General features: G+C 38.8%; 1 protein-coding gene across 1 annotated transcript in view; it reads left to right on the top strand.

Moving 5' to 3' along the window:
• FAM20C (FAM20C, golgi associated secretory pathway kinase) overlaps positions 1-18,811 on the top strand; it is a 178,666-nt gene that overhangs the window by 137,762 nt on the left and 22,093 nt on the right. The window contains exon 5 of the mRNA XM_018572034.1: positions 1,473-1,588. Coding sequence (XP_018427536.1) covers positions 1,473-1,588 — 116 coding nt within the window. The remainder of the gene's footprint in view (positions 1-1,472; positions 1,589-18,811) is intronic.

Here is an 18,811-nt window from a genome sequence, read left to right as displayed (position 1 = left end):
TATATATAATTTAATCCTTACTGCAGGGATACAAATTGAGTGTAATGGTCGTTAGCTGGCTAATTTGGCAACATTTTTATATCTGTATTTTCACATTTTATTACACCTCTGCCTGATGGTTTGGATTTGTGTTGGCCCACTGTGTTATTTTCTTTTGCAGAAAACTACTACTTTTTATGAGAAAAAGTACAAGAGGAAAAAATATGTGCAGAGTGGTGCCCAAATCCTGCTTTATACTTGCTTCCTTTCTTTGGAACGCATACAGCTATAGGAAGTTCCTATGACATATTCTGGTGTTGGTAATGTCACTTTCGGGTCCTGTGACATCACTTCTGGTTTTGCCAGCAGCCACAGTTTTCACATAACTGATACACATAAAGGGGGCACTTAACCCTTACTGGCCCTGTGACTCTTAGCTCCTGAAGAAGTGGCAGTTGCCAAGACACACGTAGAACTGTAGTTCTTACAAGTCTGACCCTTATCGTTCAGCAGTCTCAGCTACCTGGGACTGCACAGCTCTCCTTCTATTCTGCACAGGTTAACTGTTAAGTTATTGTTTGTTTGCTTATTTAATATTTAATTGTATCCCCTAGCTACTAGATCAGATAGTAATTGCCACGTTATTGATCCTGCTAGATATTGGTTTAGTAGTATTGGTTGGTATATTAGTAGTTTAGTTTCACTAAGCATTGATAGTAAGCACATGTATATCATTTTTATTTAATGTCTTTGGATGATTGGCACTGAACAACTTATTTTGTACTTATTATTAACCTCATTGACCCAGATCATGCCAGGACGGGGCTCATAGTCAGCACCCTGGTCACTGGTTGATTGTTTACATATTGTGGGGTGGTTATTAGGATACTAGATTGTGCTCTCTTTTTTTAGGACAACATGTTGGTCTTGTGAGTGGTTTTGTATTTTGTGTGTATACTCAGTTTATATTTAGGATATATATGTATTAATCATGTTTACACTTTTCTATATACCTGACTGTGATATAATTTGTCTATATAAGGTGGTGCAGACTACTTGTAAGGGATTGTTTTGTTGTTCAAGCTTTCCATGTACATTGGTCCCTGGTCCTGCATACTTGGTGTTGCTGATTCTGGTGCTATAGCAATAAAAATGTGGCAGGGGTGCTTATCTTTACCACTCTATTCGAAACAAAAAAAAAATGTTTAACAAATAATCAATTTTTATTGAATGTCTCTCATCCACCATGAAATCTGCCATAGATGTGTTATTTCCTATCTTCCAATCTGTTTGTGATTAAGCTGTGGTTGTAATCTTAAAGGATTAGGCCTCCCTGGATACACGCCATCAAATTGTATGCCCTCGAAAAAGTGATATTGTCTGTGTTGGATAAAGCCTGTAGAATAATGGCCTGTGGTCATCTCCTCCTCAATAAAACCTGAGTTTGCTTTTAATATATGACATTTCAAGTTTGATGTTGTTTCTTTTTGCAGGATTCTTGATTTCCGACGTGTTCCACCTGTCGCGGGTAGACTAGTCAACATGACCAAAGAAATAAGAGATGTCACTCGGGACAAAAAGCTGTGGAGAACGTTCTTCATTTCCCCAGGTAAAGGAAACCTTTCGATGAATGTCATCAGAATGTGTTTTATATGTGTTGAATGTTGTACTGTGTTGCTGTGTTGATAGAAGAGAAGCATACATTACATGTTTTATTGACGTCATGAGTAGAACACAATTGCAAACTGGAGACAGCTCAGGTCCCTTCACCATGGCTGGAGACTTTAGCTAGCCAATAAAAGGTATTATTTAATTGCATAGTATTTATTATAATGTTCCCGGTAAATCTTATGTTGCTTTTGGATGTACATAGGAAGACCATAACTCAGAAAATGTCCATTTTAGTGTTTGCAAGAAAGACTATCAAATTGGCAATTGTTGTAGTCATCTGTTAGCTCCAATGATCTGCTCAGTATCTCTAAGCCTGAACAATTAATATTAGTTCATGCTCTAAATTAATATGTAATATACCCTCAAGTGTCCACAGTAGAAGTTGCAGAGATGTCAAGGGGGCATGGCTTGTATGGGAGGAGCCTCAGTCTGTCTGGCATCATCCTCCCTATCTACAGCACAAGCAGGATTGAATTGCAGTGATAAACACGCCAGCCGCTTCTAAGCCAATCCTGGAGCCACGCAATGTGCTTCTACATGCACGCTGCTGCAGAGGACCTACCTGCAGCTCCTGCACAGCTGGCTAGTCTTGGTAACCTGATACTCTCACATGGTCGGGACTCCTGGTGCAGACCTATAGGGCATGCTGGGATACCCGGTTCTACCGTATACATATAGTGGTGTACAGCTAGCGTGTGGCACAGATGGAGTCCTGTAAACACATTAGGGGAGAGTCAATAACAAATACTCTTGAAAACAAAATACTTTATCATCCTGTTATCATCCTTTCCAGTAAAGGTCCTTTGATTATTAAAGCATAAGTAATCCGGATTCATGATTGCTGATATATTATCATGTGGTTTTTTGCATTCCTATACTTTTATAGTCTGCGTATGGGGCATGGAAGGTTTTGGAGGAATTTACCAGGCCCACAGTCTCACTGCTCTAGGTGTTCCATTGTTCTGTGCTCTATTGAAACCATGTCCGCTCAATTAGCTTCTACTTTGCTCTTAGTGCTGCTTGTCACTCCGTTGAGGTAGCCTGCCATCATGCCCGCTCATTTTTCCCCCCTCCTCTCCAATTAGGGGACAAAGGAGGGAGCTGGGCACCAGTGGGCCAGGGACACCGAAAAGGAGGGGCCAAGAGATGGTAGAGCAGAGGACAGCTTAAAGATGTGGAAGACCAGGGCAGCAGCAGGAGGTGGCTGGGCCTGTGTGGCTAGAGGAGAAGTAGAGCAGAGGAGAGAGGGAGATACAGGAGGAAGAGTGAGGTGTGTGTGTGGTCTGCTAATGATCAATGTCAAGGTGACATGACTCTGAATGTACCATGTGTACTGCAACATCTTCCATCATTTCTCAAGGGGAACAAATACCATTAGCCAGTTCCTTGAATAAGACAATAGCTACGGAATTTGACCTGCAAATAACATCCTATGTCTGAAGGTTTGAAGAAAGACTGTCACAACATTTGGGCAATGAAATTCAGCCTCCTGAGTATTATTATTAGTTTTTTTTAATCAGGGTCAGATGTATACTTCCCCCTATACCAACGTGTGAAGTATTTTGTTTATTGTATTAAAAGAAAAATTTGATTTATGTTATTCATATAAAACAAATGGCCCCATATTTCAATATTGAAAGTATTGCCTGTACTAGCCATTTGTTATGCACAATTCTGTGTTGTCTGTACTAGCCAATTATATTCCATTAAAATTTCCACTCCAGATGAGAAAACTGAAAGAGAAAATCTGTGAATAAAACAGACTCTGCAGACTCTTTGATATGCAAACCCCAGTATCCTTACTGTCAAATTTTCCTCTATGGAGAAACCGTAGCTGCCTACTCTATGTGACTTTTTTCCCCAGAATCCTTAACTATAAGCATGCTACTACCTTCTTTGGCCATAGGCTGTAAGGAAAGAACCTGTGAAGTCCTTTTTTTAGAAAGATAATGAATGTTACAGTCAGATCTAAATGCCTTATAATATTAGGCATGAAAAATATTTCTTCCATTTATCACAGAGTGTCAGCTGGGAGCTATGCAGGCTCCAGGGACATAGGATGTTATTTGCAGGTCAAATTCCTTGTCTATTGTCTTATTCAAGGAACTGGCTAATGGTATTTGTTCCCCTTGAGAAAAGATGTTGCAGTACTTATGAATGATGGCCTCAGCTTATATTCTGATGTTTTTGGATGTGAATCTGAGCTAGGCATAGACATTCAAGGGAGCTCAGACATTCAGGCACAATTCAAATAGTGGAATATGTTTTCTGTTTTTTATTTTACAGACATAAACATGCACCCTGATTGTCTGAAAAATCATGTTTAAATCAATGGAGGTGGAGTGGGAAGTATGGCCATACACTATAGCCTTCACCTCACCTCTCAGTGGTCATAATGTCATGGCTGATCGGTGTATATATATACTGTTTGTATACTGTGTATAAATATATATATATATATATATATGTGTGTGTGTGTATATATATATATATATATATATATATATGTGTATATATATATACACACACATAAACTTTTTTTTCAATTAGTCCTTCATTGATTTTATAAGCAATAAAAGAAACCTGTTTAATACATCTGGGATTCCATTCAAACAGCAGGTCTGGACAAAATTTTTAAGGGCTTTCAAATAAAAATCATTGACTCAATGATGGCCTCATGAAATGTTTTAATGAATGCTTTTTTCAGACTTTTGTACTAATGTTTGAACAAAATCCTAACCATGTATGGCTACCTTAACAGACAGGAAAATATATTGCATAAGGTAGTATAAATAAGTCACCTACATGTCGATAAAAAGATTGAAGCCCAGGCTGTGGCCTCGTGTTTGTGTCTGTGGTTTTCCGTCTTCCATGTAGGAGTTGTTAGCTGCAGTGTTCTCTCCAGAGCTGAAGTGGGATAGGGACATGCGGCTTATGTGTTTACTGTGAAGCCATTTAGGAAGAGAACACACGGTTTGTTATTACACCAGACGCAGTCAATGAGACTAATGAAAAGCATTTCGAGGCTAATTTAGTGAAACATTAAAAACAAAGATAAGTCAGAATAATCAGCTCAAAGCGGCAATATGCAAAATAGATTTTACTTTCCTTCAGTGCTCGAGTTAAGGAAAGAAAGCTATTCTAGATACTGTATATCACAAGCAGTTTCAGCACTAATTGAGTCAGGTGTTTAAAGGAATCAATAGCATGTCCTAGGAGGGGGATTGCCTTTGCTTCTATCAATCTATGTAATGAAAGTAGAATCAAGTTGATAGCCAAGACTTATTCTTCTAAAGAAATGTCAAGCATTACCTAAGGCTACACAAGCCTATTAGATTTGGTTTATTTATCACTTTTCCACTGGTGTAACGCACGTATGTGTCAGCACAGTGGGCGGGCCTTAAGGTGGGATGTATGTATATATGGGACTGTCAGACTGCTGTTCTAAGCCAAGAGCACATTTACTAGTGTAAAGCTGCCTGATCACTTTTAGATAGCTTGTGGATGGTGCCCCCCAAACCAGAAAACCATTTCCCTTGGTTCCCGGGCTCTCCTGCTCCACCTGGGAGCCTAGGACCACCACAAACATGGTTGTGATGTCCTCTGCAGTGTGTAAATCTGGAAACACTGGGGGGAATTTATCAAGACTGGAGCAGACTATTTTTGGAGCAGATTTGCACTACAGCCACTCAGCTTCTCTGTCTCATTTTCAACTCTTGAGCACACTGAAGAGAGATGCTGATTGGTTGCCATGGGCAACTGCTCCTGATTCTGTTTGCTCCAGTTTTGATAAATTCCCCCCACTGAGTCTTAAGCATTTCTGTATTCAGAGCTGTACAAATCCCAGCTGAAGTTCTGGTTAAACATCAGCTGTAGCAGAGGCCAGGAGAGACATTAGAGGTCTAATAGTCCCCTAAAGTCGCCATAAAGAGTACCTGTCACCTGCTTAAAGCTATCATATAGGTGACTTTTTAGACACTTTTAATAGCAATATGAGTAACTTAAAACAAAAATGAAAAAAAAAACATACCCTCATAACCCCAAGCACATCAGAGATAGATAAATAATTCTAGGTCCCTCATGTATGGTTATCCCTAAACTGAACTGTAAAGGCATTCAAAGCCTCGCCCACTGCTAATTTTGGGTGCACAGTTTTGATGTTTGGCATGTTTGGTATTTATTTTTTTAAAACAACCTCATCTTTTATTTTGCACACATTTATTGGGGACTAAATTGTGTTTTTGTGCACTAAAATGCATTTTAGTGTATTTTTCCTTGAAAACATAGATTTAATATCGCAATAACAAATTGCAACTACCATGTATTTTGTTGTACAAGGCCTCTGCATTCAAAACATATATCACTGTTTGGGGTTTTAAGTAATTTTCTAGTCAAAATCTAGATTCTACAATCTAGACAAAAACTAAAAATACCTCCAGAGGCAAAGTTGTTAAGAAGCACAAACACAACCTTTGTACTGTTAGGCAGAAAGCAGAGCTCCTACACTTGTGCTTCCACTGTAGGAAACAGTAATGGTAGGATTGTATCACTGCTGGTAGGGGTGGCCAATACGGAAAGGATGCCATTTATACTCCTGGTTTGCGGAATCAGCAGTACCTCTAAGAACACTAATTGTCGGTATATACAATGCGATAACCATTATGTGCACATCAAAATGAGAGATGATGCAGTTCTCTGAAAAACATGTCTTTGACTGTAAACATTTGGAACCAGTAGGTCTTCTAGAGGTTTTTAAAGTACAAAGCAGCTGCTAACAATGCAGACATGGGACAGTGCTGAAAAATCTTTTCACAACATCGACAACAAAAAAGAAAAAAAGGATTCTTGACATTTTAGAAGCAGAGCTTACCCTTTACCTCCTGAGGGGCTTGTTATGAATCTTTTCTTCCCTAACAAGTTTTTATCTCAGTACATAGACTGGGGAGAGCCTCATCTTTTTTAGATATTTAATTAGGCTTTTTCTGTAGATGTTTGGCTCAGGAGAAGACTTAATCATATGAATTGGCTAGGCAGGGGGCCGACTAGTCTTTGGTGTTCTGTGGATCATGTTGAGGGTTTGTGTGAAGCATTAGCGCAGTATGGGGACTTGGCAATGAGACCATAATCCTTTGCAGCGGTTTACATTACCAATCTATCTCTGTCTTTGGTTTTAAGAATTCCCCACAGGTCTTGCTTATGGAGCCATCTGGGACAATGACAACTATAGCTTTGGGTAGGTTACAATTATTAAAACATTTAAGGAGAATTGTTATACAATAAGCAACACCACTCTACTGCTCATCTGCTCTTAAATTATATTACAGCTTTATATTTGGGTATTGGACAGGCATTTTCCTATTTCACGCAGAATACAAAGATCTTTAAAATCACATGACTGCAAAAATTGGACAAACAGAAGGATGAAAGCAATGCTATACTGGTTATGTGGTCCCACTTTAGGGATATAAAATAGATTGTATGCAAAATTGTTGTGCAGAACTGTTGTTTGGCTCTAAAAATACCCAATATTCTACAAATCTGTTTCATGATGAAAGTAAAAACTTAAACTTGTGTTAAACAAGTTGATGAGGCCCACCTAGGAACATGACCCACTAGTGGACACTTTGGCCAGTTCAATGACTACACCCAGCCTTTGGTGGGCAGGGCATACCGGAAGTCTGTACAGCCCGGGTCCTCCCACTGTAGAATGCAGTGACATAATTATGTAGCCACTCGTAGAAAATTACAGATGGATATCTACCTGACCAGTGGCTGTAGACGAGTAGGGGAATAGTGGCCACAGATCTTTATAAAGGGAAATCAGGGGAAGAAAGCCCTAGAAATGAGAATATTGGAGGGAATTATTTAATGACTGCTGTAAGATTTGAAGGAAGGACTAAAGATTATTGCAAGTTAAGATATCTAAATGCAAATACAAGTATACACTTCTGCCCTGAGTTAGGCTTCAAGATCCAGAAAATAAAATTGAATTTGTAAAAACATATATTAATGTATGTTTGTTTTATTAAAATGTAATTCATCAAATTTTCAACTACAATAGATCTCAAATTTATCAAAATAAAACAAACACAATATGTCTATTTACTAAAAGACAGTAAAGATGTAAATCTCTAAGGCCCAACCAGGAACAGAGCCCAGGAAAAAACGGAAACCGAATGAGTGGCACAATAGGCCCCATTCACACCAGGGTGGCTCGATCACGCGGATTTGTCTGCGCTCAATTGCTGACATGAACAATCCCATACATTCCTATGGGGACCGTTCTTGTAATTGTGTGGCTCCGCGCGATCCGATCCACAAGCCACCCAAAATGCTACCCGAGCTACATTTTTCGCACTGATCAGCGCATTTTCTATATAGACTTCAATGAAAAACACCCATTCAAAAATTGTGCGAAAACAGCGCTGACCGCTTCTGTCCTGGTGTGAATGGGGCCTTAGTGTCTGCGTTCCAGTCCAGTGCAATCTGCAAAAATGCTGCATGCTCTATCTTTGCAGAGCACACTGGAACGGAACGCAGTCACTAATGTGTGACATGCTCGAGTGCTGGCGATTGCACTGCAGGTGGGGAGCATGGCTGCTGTTCCATTTACTTCCATGCATCACCATGCTCCCTCACCCTTGAACGCAGGGAGCCGACCAGGTTGCGGTCCAGGGCATTCCAGAGGCAAACGCTCTGGAACGCACTCTTTGTGGTGTGAATAGGCCCTGAATTATTTAAAAGAACATTGCTCAGCCAAGACACAATAAGAATGTGTTGAGAAAAAAAAAAAACACTTGGGAACTTAACCTACACAAGTCTATGGGGGCTCACTGCAACAAACATGTAACCAATGACACATAAGGAACCAGTATGGGCACTAGCAAAGGTAACCCCACCGTACAACTGTGGCAATAAAGAAGGTAAAGACTAAGAAGTCGTGCCGTGCCATTGGACACACTACTGCGGAAACCTCACTATACTCCACTCATCAGCACGCTCGTGCATTTTGAAAACCCTTCTGGAGGCTCTTTCTTTTGGGGTGATAACCCCGCGTCTCGGACAGCGGTGGGAGTCCAAGTTTACCAATGAAATAGATCCCATTCAGTGACATTGTTTCATAAGGATACTCTCTTGCCACAAACAACTACATGCATGTATCGTTGTGGGATCTAACCAGGACTACTTTTTGCCGGCTGCGTACAATGTGAGTACAGCTCCATTTTTCTTTCTGGGTGATATATCTCTCTTTTTTTCACTCACATCAGAGACTTCCTACCCCATAGGAGATTCAAATGTTCAATACCCGTATCTTTACATTCAGGTGATTCTAGGGAAGCTTTTTAATTGGTTTTAAATGTCTTGTTATAGGTGTCTTTATATATATTAGTATCATTAAACTTTGTTATATTATATTATATTACGTATTGTGATCCATTTATCAGACCATCTCCACTTTTAGGGATTTCTTGTTTAAAGGGGATCGTATTTTTTTGAATAAAGACTAAGAAGAGTTGGTAGACAAGCTACCAAAATAAAATACATTATATTTTACAACCACACATAGTAAATAAGTAAATTATAAAAACATAACACTACCCCTGTAGGCATGCTTCTGGCAGTCAAGGCTCCCTTCATGCAAGGGCTCACATTTAAAACAATTATAGGTGCCTGGACAATTACTTCACCACCAGTGCTTCCCCAAGGAAAAGACTGCATTGTTTTTAGCTTAATATATGAAATCTTTTTTATGTAATGACAAAATTTGAATCAGATGCATGTGGGCATATTAAGCCTGCCTATTCCTCAGAAGATTTCCTTATAAATCATTTATTTTTATCACAAGGGATGCTGAAAAAAATGAAACACAAACTGTTATCATACTAAACGAAGAGGCAGCTTGAAGATGTGCTCTGTTTAAAAAGTAGATGGTTCCGCTGTTTATTAAGCATGCTTTTATATTGCTTCTAAGATCTAGATATTTTGTTTTACTGAATCAGGTTATAATGTGCAGTATATGCAATCTAATGTATGCATCTATGCTCTATGAAAGATTTGTAATGTGTGTGTGTGTATATATATATCTATATTTATAGATATAGATGTATAGATATATATATATATATATACAGCTATCCATGGTTGTTTACAGGGTGCTCACATATAAAAACATTCCATATATTCACAGTTCTCACTTGAGCATGAGCATTTTTAGGCGGACTTGAAGCATTTTTCATGTGTTTTTGAGCTTCAGGCTTTTTTGACTTTGGCCAGTGAAAAATAGTATCTGTAACATCATATTTTGTTGTCATCCTTATATCTGCTTCCTGGTTTACCTGCAAGGTGTCTTGTGCTACCAAAGATCCTAATCAAGGAAATCTTCACGTCCAATTTCTTCCCATGACCTCTGTTGATGGCCACAGTTCTTGTAATGGGCATCACTCAGGTTGTAGATGTTCTTGTGGGCCCTCACCGGTTGGATGAAAGTTTCCACATCCAGCATTAACAATCTTGACTCCTCAGGTATGCGGTTGCTAGAAAGAGGAGGCCAGTTGTTAGGCACATAAAACAAGCAAAAAAAGGCTAAAATGCTTGTGTGACTCATTTTTAGGAGCTCTCATTGAAGTATAGAGAACTATAAAGGGCCAAAATTCTGCCCTACAAAAAGCTTTTCTCACAACAAGCGGCAGCAGGATGTTCAGGCACCTTTAAATATAATGGAAATCTTCATGTTGAGCATTAACTCGCTTCAGGAAACGAAGCTGAGCTATAGCCTACCTTTAGTTTACCCAACTATGTTCTAGACAACCATGCCAAAACCATACCCAATCTTCTAAAATCCTGCCCCTTTGGAGGTCCATCAAGTCCACAATACTAAGGTGTGTGGCTAACTTAAGAGACCTATTAAGAGATGAAGGGTTGGGCCCTCAAGTTTTTTATTGCTGTGTGTGTCTTTGCTAGAGAGATTAATCACTCTATTTTTCCTGGTGGTCACTGCCACTGAAACAAAAAGTGAGGGGTAATTTAAAATTTTAGAGTTGTCAGCAGAGCAACAGGTGAAGGAAAATCATCCAATGGGGACAAATGTTCTGATGACAACTGTCTTAGATGGTAATCTAAGACAGTTGCATCTCTAGGACAGGAAGGAAAGAGAAATCCCCCCAGCAGAATGCAGAGACCAATAAATAACCTGAAATGTTTGGACTATTCATACACTTCAATGAAAGAAAATCTCTACTGAGGAATATTTTACCTCACCTGACCAAATAACATAATATGCCTATGAAAGAAAACAGTAACCCTTCATGCAGTAAAGTAACAAACTATTTTCTAACTGAAAGAAAAACTTAATGGGATCATCACGGCTCTAATATCCGTATATAAATGAAAGAATTAAAAAGAAATGTGTGGCCATTTTACCATGGCAAGTCTCCCACTGACTCACAATAATCTTAACACAGAGCAAGTGCAGACAACAATTATTTTGGGTGTCTGGTTTAGCAGATCAGATTTATTCTTGTGCATTTGTACACGCTCGTTTTTCAGGCTTTTTTTCAGGCATTCCCATTGAAGTCAATTGATGTCAAAACGACGGGATTATGCCCCAAAGAAGCTTCTGTACATTTTCTGAGTGTTCAGCAACAGCACATTGCTCAGATGTGAATAGGCACCATAGAATAACAGGGATACCTGAGTGATGAGCGTTAAAGTGCTTCTGGATTAGTGCTTCATATTGCTCAGTTGTGAATGGGGGATATAAACAGCTTTGCTAGTAGGAATGATAGAAAATGCCAGAGTTCCTTTATAAGTCATTGCATGCCTGCTGCCAATCTTTGTATGTTTATGTTGTGGATACAGTAGCAGGTTTGAATTTCAATTATATCACAAAGGGCACAGTATAGTATTTTTTTTCCATGACTGCAAATCTTTCTGGTGGCACATCTCCTCACAGCTTGTATATAATAAATGAGTTTTGCTTAATGCTTGCATGCTTAGTCAGGATTGAAATGTCAATGTGTTAAGGAAAGTGCCTTTGACTGCAGGGATGGGCTAGTAAATGGATCACAGTGGGCTGAAAGTTGGGATTAGCACTGTGATCACGAAGCTCAAATTGTTGGCTGTTAGCAAGTACGCATTTCCAGTTATTTTTTGCATTTTAAAGTTTACCTGAACATCAATTTTTTTATTTTAACATCTTAGCTGCTTGCAGGTTTAATATATTCAAGGCAATATTTCATATATAGAGAGTAGTAGAGCCTCCCTCTAGTGGCTGTCTGTATAAGACACTAAACAATTAGCACTTGCTGAGATGACTGGATAAGTTCCCCACAGATTGTACTGTTATTCTGTCACTCTGAGAAGACTTGAACTGAGAAAAAAAAAACCAGCACAATTAAAACACACTGGTATGGATCATTTTAATTATCATCTTTATTTATTTTATAACATAAAACAAAACACCAACACAAACACCCAATCCAACTTTCCAGAGATACAGAAAGTTGTACATCAACTTTAAACATTTTTAGTTAGTTTCCTCTCCTATAAAACTTCCTCTGCCCAAATTATTTTAAAGGTTTGTGCATATAAGATACCATGAAGCAGTGGGGAGAACTTATCTGATTCCACTTACTGAAATACAAAAAAAAAACAGAAGGGGGGAAAGGGGAGTTCAACCGCTGTGTCTACTGGGGCCCTCAGCAGCCAAGTCACACTCCTGCATTCTCTCATCTACTAATTACTAATTATTAAAGAGACTCAAGCAAACCATATTTCAGCTATTTCCTCTATTTGAACTTTGAATACAAGTGTCCCATATGCCCAACAATTGGAAGTATCTATCTTGTATCCTTACCCTCAGTTCCTCCATACGTTGCAAGTAATACATCTCCTCTATTCATTCTCACAGCGTAGGAGGCTCTACCTATTTCCACTGCTGTGGGATGCAAGTTCTAGCTGAACTAAAAAAAAACAACAAAGCTGATCTTTTGTGTTGTTCCTATCCCTGATGGAAAAATAGAAAGTAAGGCCAACTCCGGTGTACGCTCCACCCTTATCTTCACCATTTTTTTAATAAATATCAAACACCGCTGTCCAAAAAGGTACAACTGGAGAGCACTCCCACCATATATGTGTCTTTGTCCCTATGGACTGTTGACACCTCCAGCAATTATTTGAAACCTGTGGAAAAATTGCATGTAGTTTAGTCGGGCAGCGGTACCACCTGATTAAGATCTTAAAGTTCCTTTCTTGTACCTTACTAGCCACTGACAGCTTATGTGTTAATATATAGGATTTTGTTAGTTCACTATCTGAAAATTCTTAATATTAGGCGTGTTCAAATATCCCAGAATTACTTAACAGACTATAACATTTTAAGGGGAACACTCGGGCGGCTACACAAGTCACTTATTCATTTTTTTCAGCTTCCTCCTCCTACCACCCCATGATTTATTTATGACAGCTATTTTTATAGCATCAACAATTAATGCAAAGCTTTACAGATGGAGCCCAGCCAAACCTTTTTACTTGGTTTAGATAGAGTGGGGAGGGGTAAATCCCCTCTCAGGTTTTTAGTGCTATCTGTGACTCCCTTAGGGAGATTTCCCAAAATGTCCTGTCCTGCTGAAAACCTTTTACCAGACAGGAAAGGATGGGAACTCTCCAATGTAGACTACTAAAAAAGCTTTTCTTTAGTAGTGTAGATGGAGGCTAGAACTCCTGTTGGTTGTGTATTACTGTCTGTGTCCCTGATGCCTCACTTCCTGTCTGGTGAAACCTTTGTCACCAGAACAGTAAAGCTGGCCATACACAGATGTAAATTTAGGACATTTCCTGCTGCATAGGGCAAAATTTGATCCAAGGGTGGCCCTGTCGGCACAATCCGCCTTGACAAAAGTCAATTTTTTAATCGACTTTTGTTGAAGGAGCTGGGTGGGAAATTGTTGACTGAACAATGACTGCACCCAATCAGCTGCTGTCGCTGTTTTAGGTATCCAAACAGCTGCAGATGGCAAATTACTTTATCTATGCTCTTTAGTGTGAATGGGGGAATCGAGTCGTTTCTCTTGTTCAGCAACGGAGTTAAATGAGAAAAATCTTAAGACTGGGGAAGGCAACCTCATCACTCCAACTTTTGGCTTTGCAATACTTTGACAGGAACAGGCATGACTCCAAGTGACAGAGGCATGATGGGATTTGTGGTTTCACCACAGCTGGAGTACACAGGTTGCCTATCCCTGTCTTAAGATGTATGGCCAGCTTAAGTAAAGGAAGATGTCTTCAAAAGAGCCCCAGGTACAAACCTGTCAGGAGTTTGAATCTTTCCCCACTCTACCCAAATCTAGAGAGGTTTTGTCTTGACATAGGCTTTAACCCTTTCGGGCAGCTGTAAAGCCAGGATTTTGTCCAGTTTTAGAGCTGTCATTTGCCTGCTACTGTGGCTGGGGATGAAGCTAATCAAGCAGAATCTGTGCTTGATCCTCTTCACTGGAGTGCAAAGGTGATATTAGAGGTCTAAAATACCTCTCATGTCTTATAGAGAACCCGTCACCTCCAACATGCTCTTTAGCCCCATGAAAGCAATAACGTAAAAAAAAAGAGTTAAATAGAATCAATACAAGAAAAAATATCCTCCCACTACAACGTACATGTACCTATGAACATAAACGCATGCAGCGAGTGCGGCTACATATAAAAACGACAATTGCGACCACACATGTTAGGTATCACCGCAGACACTGGAGTGAGGACAATAATTGTAGGGCCAATATTTACAGTTAAGTCTAAATCGATGCTTTTTGGACAATTTTGGGTACAAAGATTTATTTGCCATTTCTTAGGCGCATACAATTTTAAGGCTTGACATGTTTTGTATCTTTTTACTCCACTCAACCTCATCTTTTACATTTTACAAACAAATTTGGTATTTTCTTGCTGGAAATTTGGGTTTGATAAACTGTTGCTGTGCTAACATTGTGTTACAAATGAACAAATGAAAACTGCCGTAATTTTATTACGGCAGTGTGTATTCAGATCATCTCCAGACCAGACCAGATTGTTTCCAGACTCAAAATGCATCCTAATGTATCACTATGCTATTTCTGGCCTCTGTCACACCAGTGCAGTCCGTTCTAGACCAGACCAGAAAGATGGTGCAGGTCTCATTTTGTCTGATCTGGAATGCACTGAAACTGCGGGCAGGCTCACACCATTTTGCGGACCAGATCTGGCAAAATGGTGTGAACCTGCCCTTAAATGTTCATTTTAACGTGTGCAAATAAAAAGCAAAATGGCTCTGGAAACAAAAAGCGTAAATAACTTCCTACCAACATTATAATACAAAATATGTATTTTAAAAGGTGAGTTGGTCTATTATTATTTAACAAAATGTACTCTCTACACATCATACAGTAATGCTTTTGAAATATTCTGTATCTGTGTTTCTCTGCTGCTCAAAGGATATTTAAAAAGATATGCCAACACTTAAGTTCTTGTAAAGTTTCTGTCATGAACATAGAGCCTTGGATCTTGTTCTATCATCTGACTTTTTCTTTCATCTTTTACGGAACCCTGCTGTTCTGACTTTGTGAAGGGCATGGATCATTTGTTTATCCACAAAACAGATAGAAAACATCAGCTCCAACTCAGGACATCAATGGCCCTATTTAATAAGCTAGTGCAGTGTCATGATGATGTGCCAAGAGCCTTAGCACAAAGTAAGCAGTTTTCAACTCATTGAAGTTGGGTCATTCGAAGAAAAATTCTGATTTGTCATTATAGGTTACTGTACTTGGCATGTTGGGCTTTGACTTATCAAATAAGACTGTGTATTCAAGGCAAGGTTCCTCAGATGTGATTCTTTTACTGTATGTGGGACGTTCTCCCCGATTATTTTTAATGTACCCTAACCCATAATAAAGACAATTGAGTCAACATGATACATGTTTACATGTGCTCCAGGAGAGTCAGTTATAATTAAAGGCCCTTTGGGCCCTTCAAACAGTGGAGCCTGTCAATATCCTTCCATTTCAAGTGTCCTGAATCCAATTTGGACTAAACATTGTGCTTAGAGTTACAATTGCAACAAGAGTAAATAATTCTAGTGACACTAAACTCAGGAGTTAAATCTTAAAAATGCATTCAAGTACCTAAACAATTAACAAAAATGTATCTTATTTGTGTATCACTCGGCTGTAGATCCTCATATCATCTCTAAATTCATGCTGACACTGTCCTTCCTTCTGGAGGGGGGCTACTTTTGTTCCCCATGGGCCCTGTGTGTGTTGCAAAATAGCCAACACTCCAAGCTCACTCCCGTGATGGACTGCAATCTCAATACAAATTAGTAAACTAAACATGAGATTAAAATAGATATAACTTTATTCCATTAGGGTGAAATACCACATTTCATAGGACCAGCAAGGGGAAATCTTCCAGTGCATTCCTTGTTCTGCTGACAACTGTCTAAGACAATTGTGTTTACATCAGGAGTATAGTTACATCATCTGTCAGTACAGAGGCTCAGGCAGAGTTTTTGCTGCTCTATCCAGCCTCTCCTTACATCAGTAGATCACTGATATAGTAATCTATTGTTGGCTGCACAGCTGCATGAGGTGTCTGACTAGATCTAGACCCCCCATGAAGAAAAGTGTAAAAAATAGAAAAACATATATCCTAAAAAAAAAAATATTCCCTGTTAAAATAAATTCCCAGGTTGTAATAATGTTATTTTATGATCTGAATGACATTTGCGTTTACTGTTCAAGCATCAAATGTGAACGCATTGTCATTCAAATTTTTGGCGATCTCAAACCTATGAAAAGGTTGCCGTTGTGCTAATTTATGCTCTTGTCAACCCTCCTTAATCTTTTTTTAATGTTAAGCCAACAACATACTCAAACACAGCTTTTCCCCCCTTCTGTGCATCCCAGTGTAGCGTCAAAAGAGGACTAAAGCTCTCTTAAAGTAAAATGCATACATTCACCTCCTAGAGTGTTACCATTTGGCTACCTTTTCTAAAAGTTACACTTATGGAATATGATTTAAATCAATAGACATTGTTGATGATATTTTGTGATAAATATTGGGGGCGTGCAGCATATTCCAAATAATAACCAAGGATATAAAAATATATGTATCCAAATTTGATATCAAATTAAATCCTGGGGACTCAAGTGGTTAAGCTGCCTTGCTGGAGGGCACCTCCAGGCTGAGCTAGAGCAAGAGATGTGTACCTGTATGGAACATCTCTAGAGAAATCAGGAAGATAGCTACATTTATAGAGTATCTTTAGAATAATCAGGAATATAGCTACCCATATGGAGAATCTTTAGAAGAATAAGGAAGATGGCTACCTGCATGGAGAATCTTTAGAATAATAAGGAAGATGGCTACCTGTATGGAGAATCTTTAGAAGAATCAGGAAGATGGTTACCTGTATGGAGCATCTTTTAGGAAATATACTATGAAAGATGACGACCTTATGGAGCATCTTTGGGAACATTTTATATGGAGCATCTTCAGAAAAGTCTGCTATACTAAAGATGTTGCTGGAGAACGTAGAAGAATCTACTGCCGGGGGACATTGCATGGAAACCTCACTACTCAACGTTTCTAGGTATTTGACTTGCATAGGGTCAAAGGGCCTACTGAATTAAGAGGCAGTTCATAAAGAGCCACTAACAATTTTGCTGCTACTAGGGGGCCACAAATATTTTACCATTTTTCTGTATTCTGTGCCCCTAAACCTCTCTTCAGATTTTATTGAGTGAATAAACTAATAGAAAATATTAGGGTGACTGGTGCCCAACTGTTTGTTATTCCCCACTATGAGCCAAGGACCCTCCCTGAGATGTTAAATGCTAGCCTGCCCCACCATCTCTGGGGTTATCCTCCCACACTGGGAGGAATGTTACACCTGACAGAGATTCTAACCTTTTTCCATTCTATCCCAAACAAAAAAAAAGGTTTGGGGTATAGATATACTTCACAGTGGAGATTAAGATTCTTGAAAATGCTCGTTCCCTTTAAATAAAACAGTTTACATTATTCTTAAAACAAATTTTATGAGCCATCAATTTATGTGTTTTAGTTGAAAAGATAGGCAAATAATATGCCTTTTTGTGCAGCAATTACGCGGGGAGCTGTTGTTCAAATATTCGGAACATAACCTGCCAAAACTTCTCAGTAATTTGCAATTTTGTTTCCTCTGCTGGCTGGTAATACTTATATTTGGGTGATAAAGTTCTCTCTCTGCAAAAGCTGTCAATATTTTGATTCAATATTAAGTAATGTACTGCATAGCGACGCTTAAGCCACTCTGTGAAATTCAATCTGGGACTTGGTTTACTGTATTATTCCATTGCATCAGCATTTTGATTGCGTTAAAGGTATATTATTTTCACAGCTCCCCATTTGTCTGTTTTCTAGACTCTGGTAATACGTTTAGTGGCAGTACAGAGGAATGGTATGGTTTTTATCTGTAATCTCTAGTGTTTAAGGATGAAATTATTAGGTTTTTTTTATACTCTAATTTAACTTGTGGCATTTATTGAGAGGCAATTAAATATGTAGTTACGTCTGTAAATGATAGGAAGGATTCTAAATAACGATCAAATTAGATTTATCAGTTATATTCTGCAGCCAGCGGCGAAATATGCTGAGGATTCAATAAGGGTATTTGATATGCATTTTTCAAGGAGATACAGTAATAAGATACTTGTAATACCCAACACTTAATGAGATTTTGTATTGTGGTTTCTTTCTTTCTGGCAAAGCACCGGAATACTATTTTATATGGAGATATATTGTAGGGTTGCTATGATCATCAGTCACTGTAGTAATTAGCCTTTTCAGCTTGAGCTAAGTGCATCCTATGTGCATGGTAAAGCCCAAAAGCTTTATATCTTTAAATGACTTACTTTATTTTTCAGCTTTTTTTGTATTTGTTGGTGATATAGTCATTTGTTTTCAGAGGTTCAAAGGCTCCCTTTATTGATAATTTTAAAGAATCTCTACTTTCATTAAAAATTGATATAGCATATATAATTGCTTCACGGGCCACTTTGGGCAATCCATTACTCTTTTTGCAGAGGCCGTCTCTGCCCAAAGGACTAAAGCTCTGCTTGAGCATGTGCTGGATAGGGCAATGTTAATGTAT

This window comes from Nanorana parkeri, unplaced genomic scaffold, assembly GCF_000935625.1.
Source record: "Nanorana parkeri isolate BGI_ZX_2015 unplaced genomic scaffold, ASM93562v1 scaffold3, whole genome shotgun sequence".
Classification (NCBI taxonomy): Eukaryota; Metazoa; Chordata; class Amphibia; order Anura; family Dicroglossidae; genus Nanorana; species Nanorana parkeri.
Note: the sequence above shows the minus strand (reverse complement) of the source record. Positions and strands in the feature narration are given on the sequence as shown.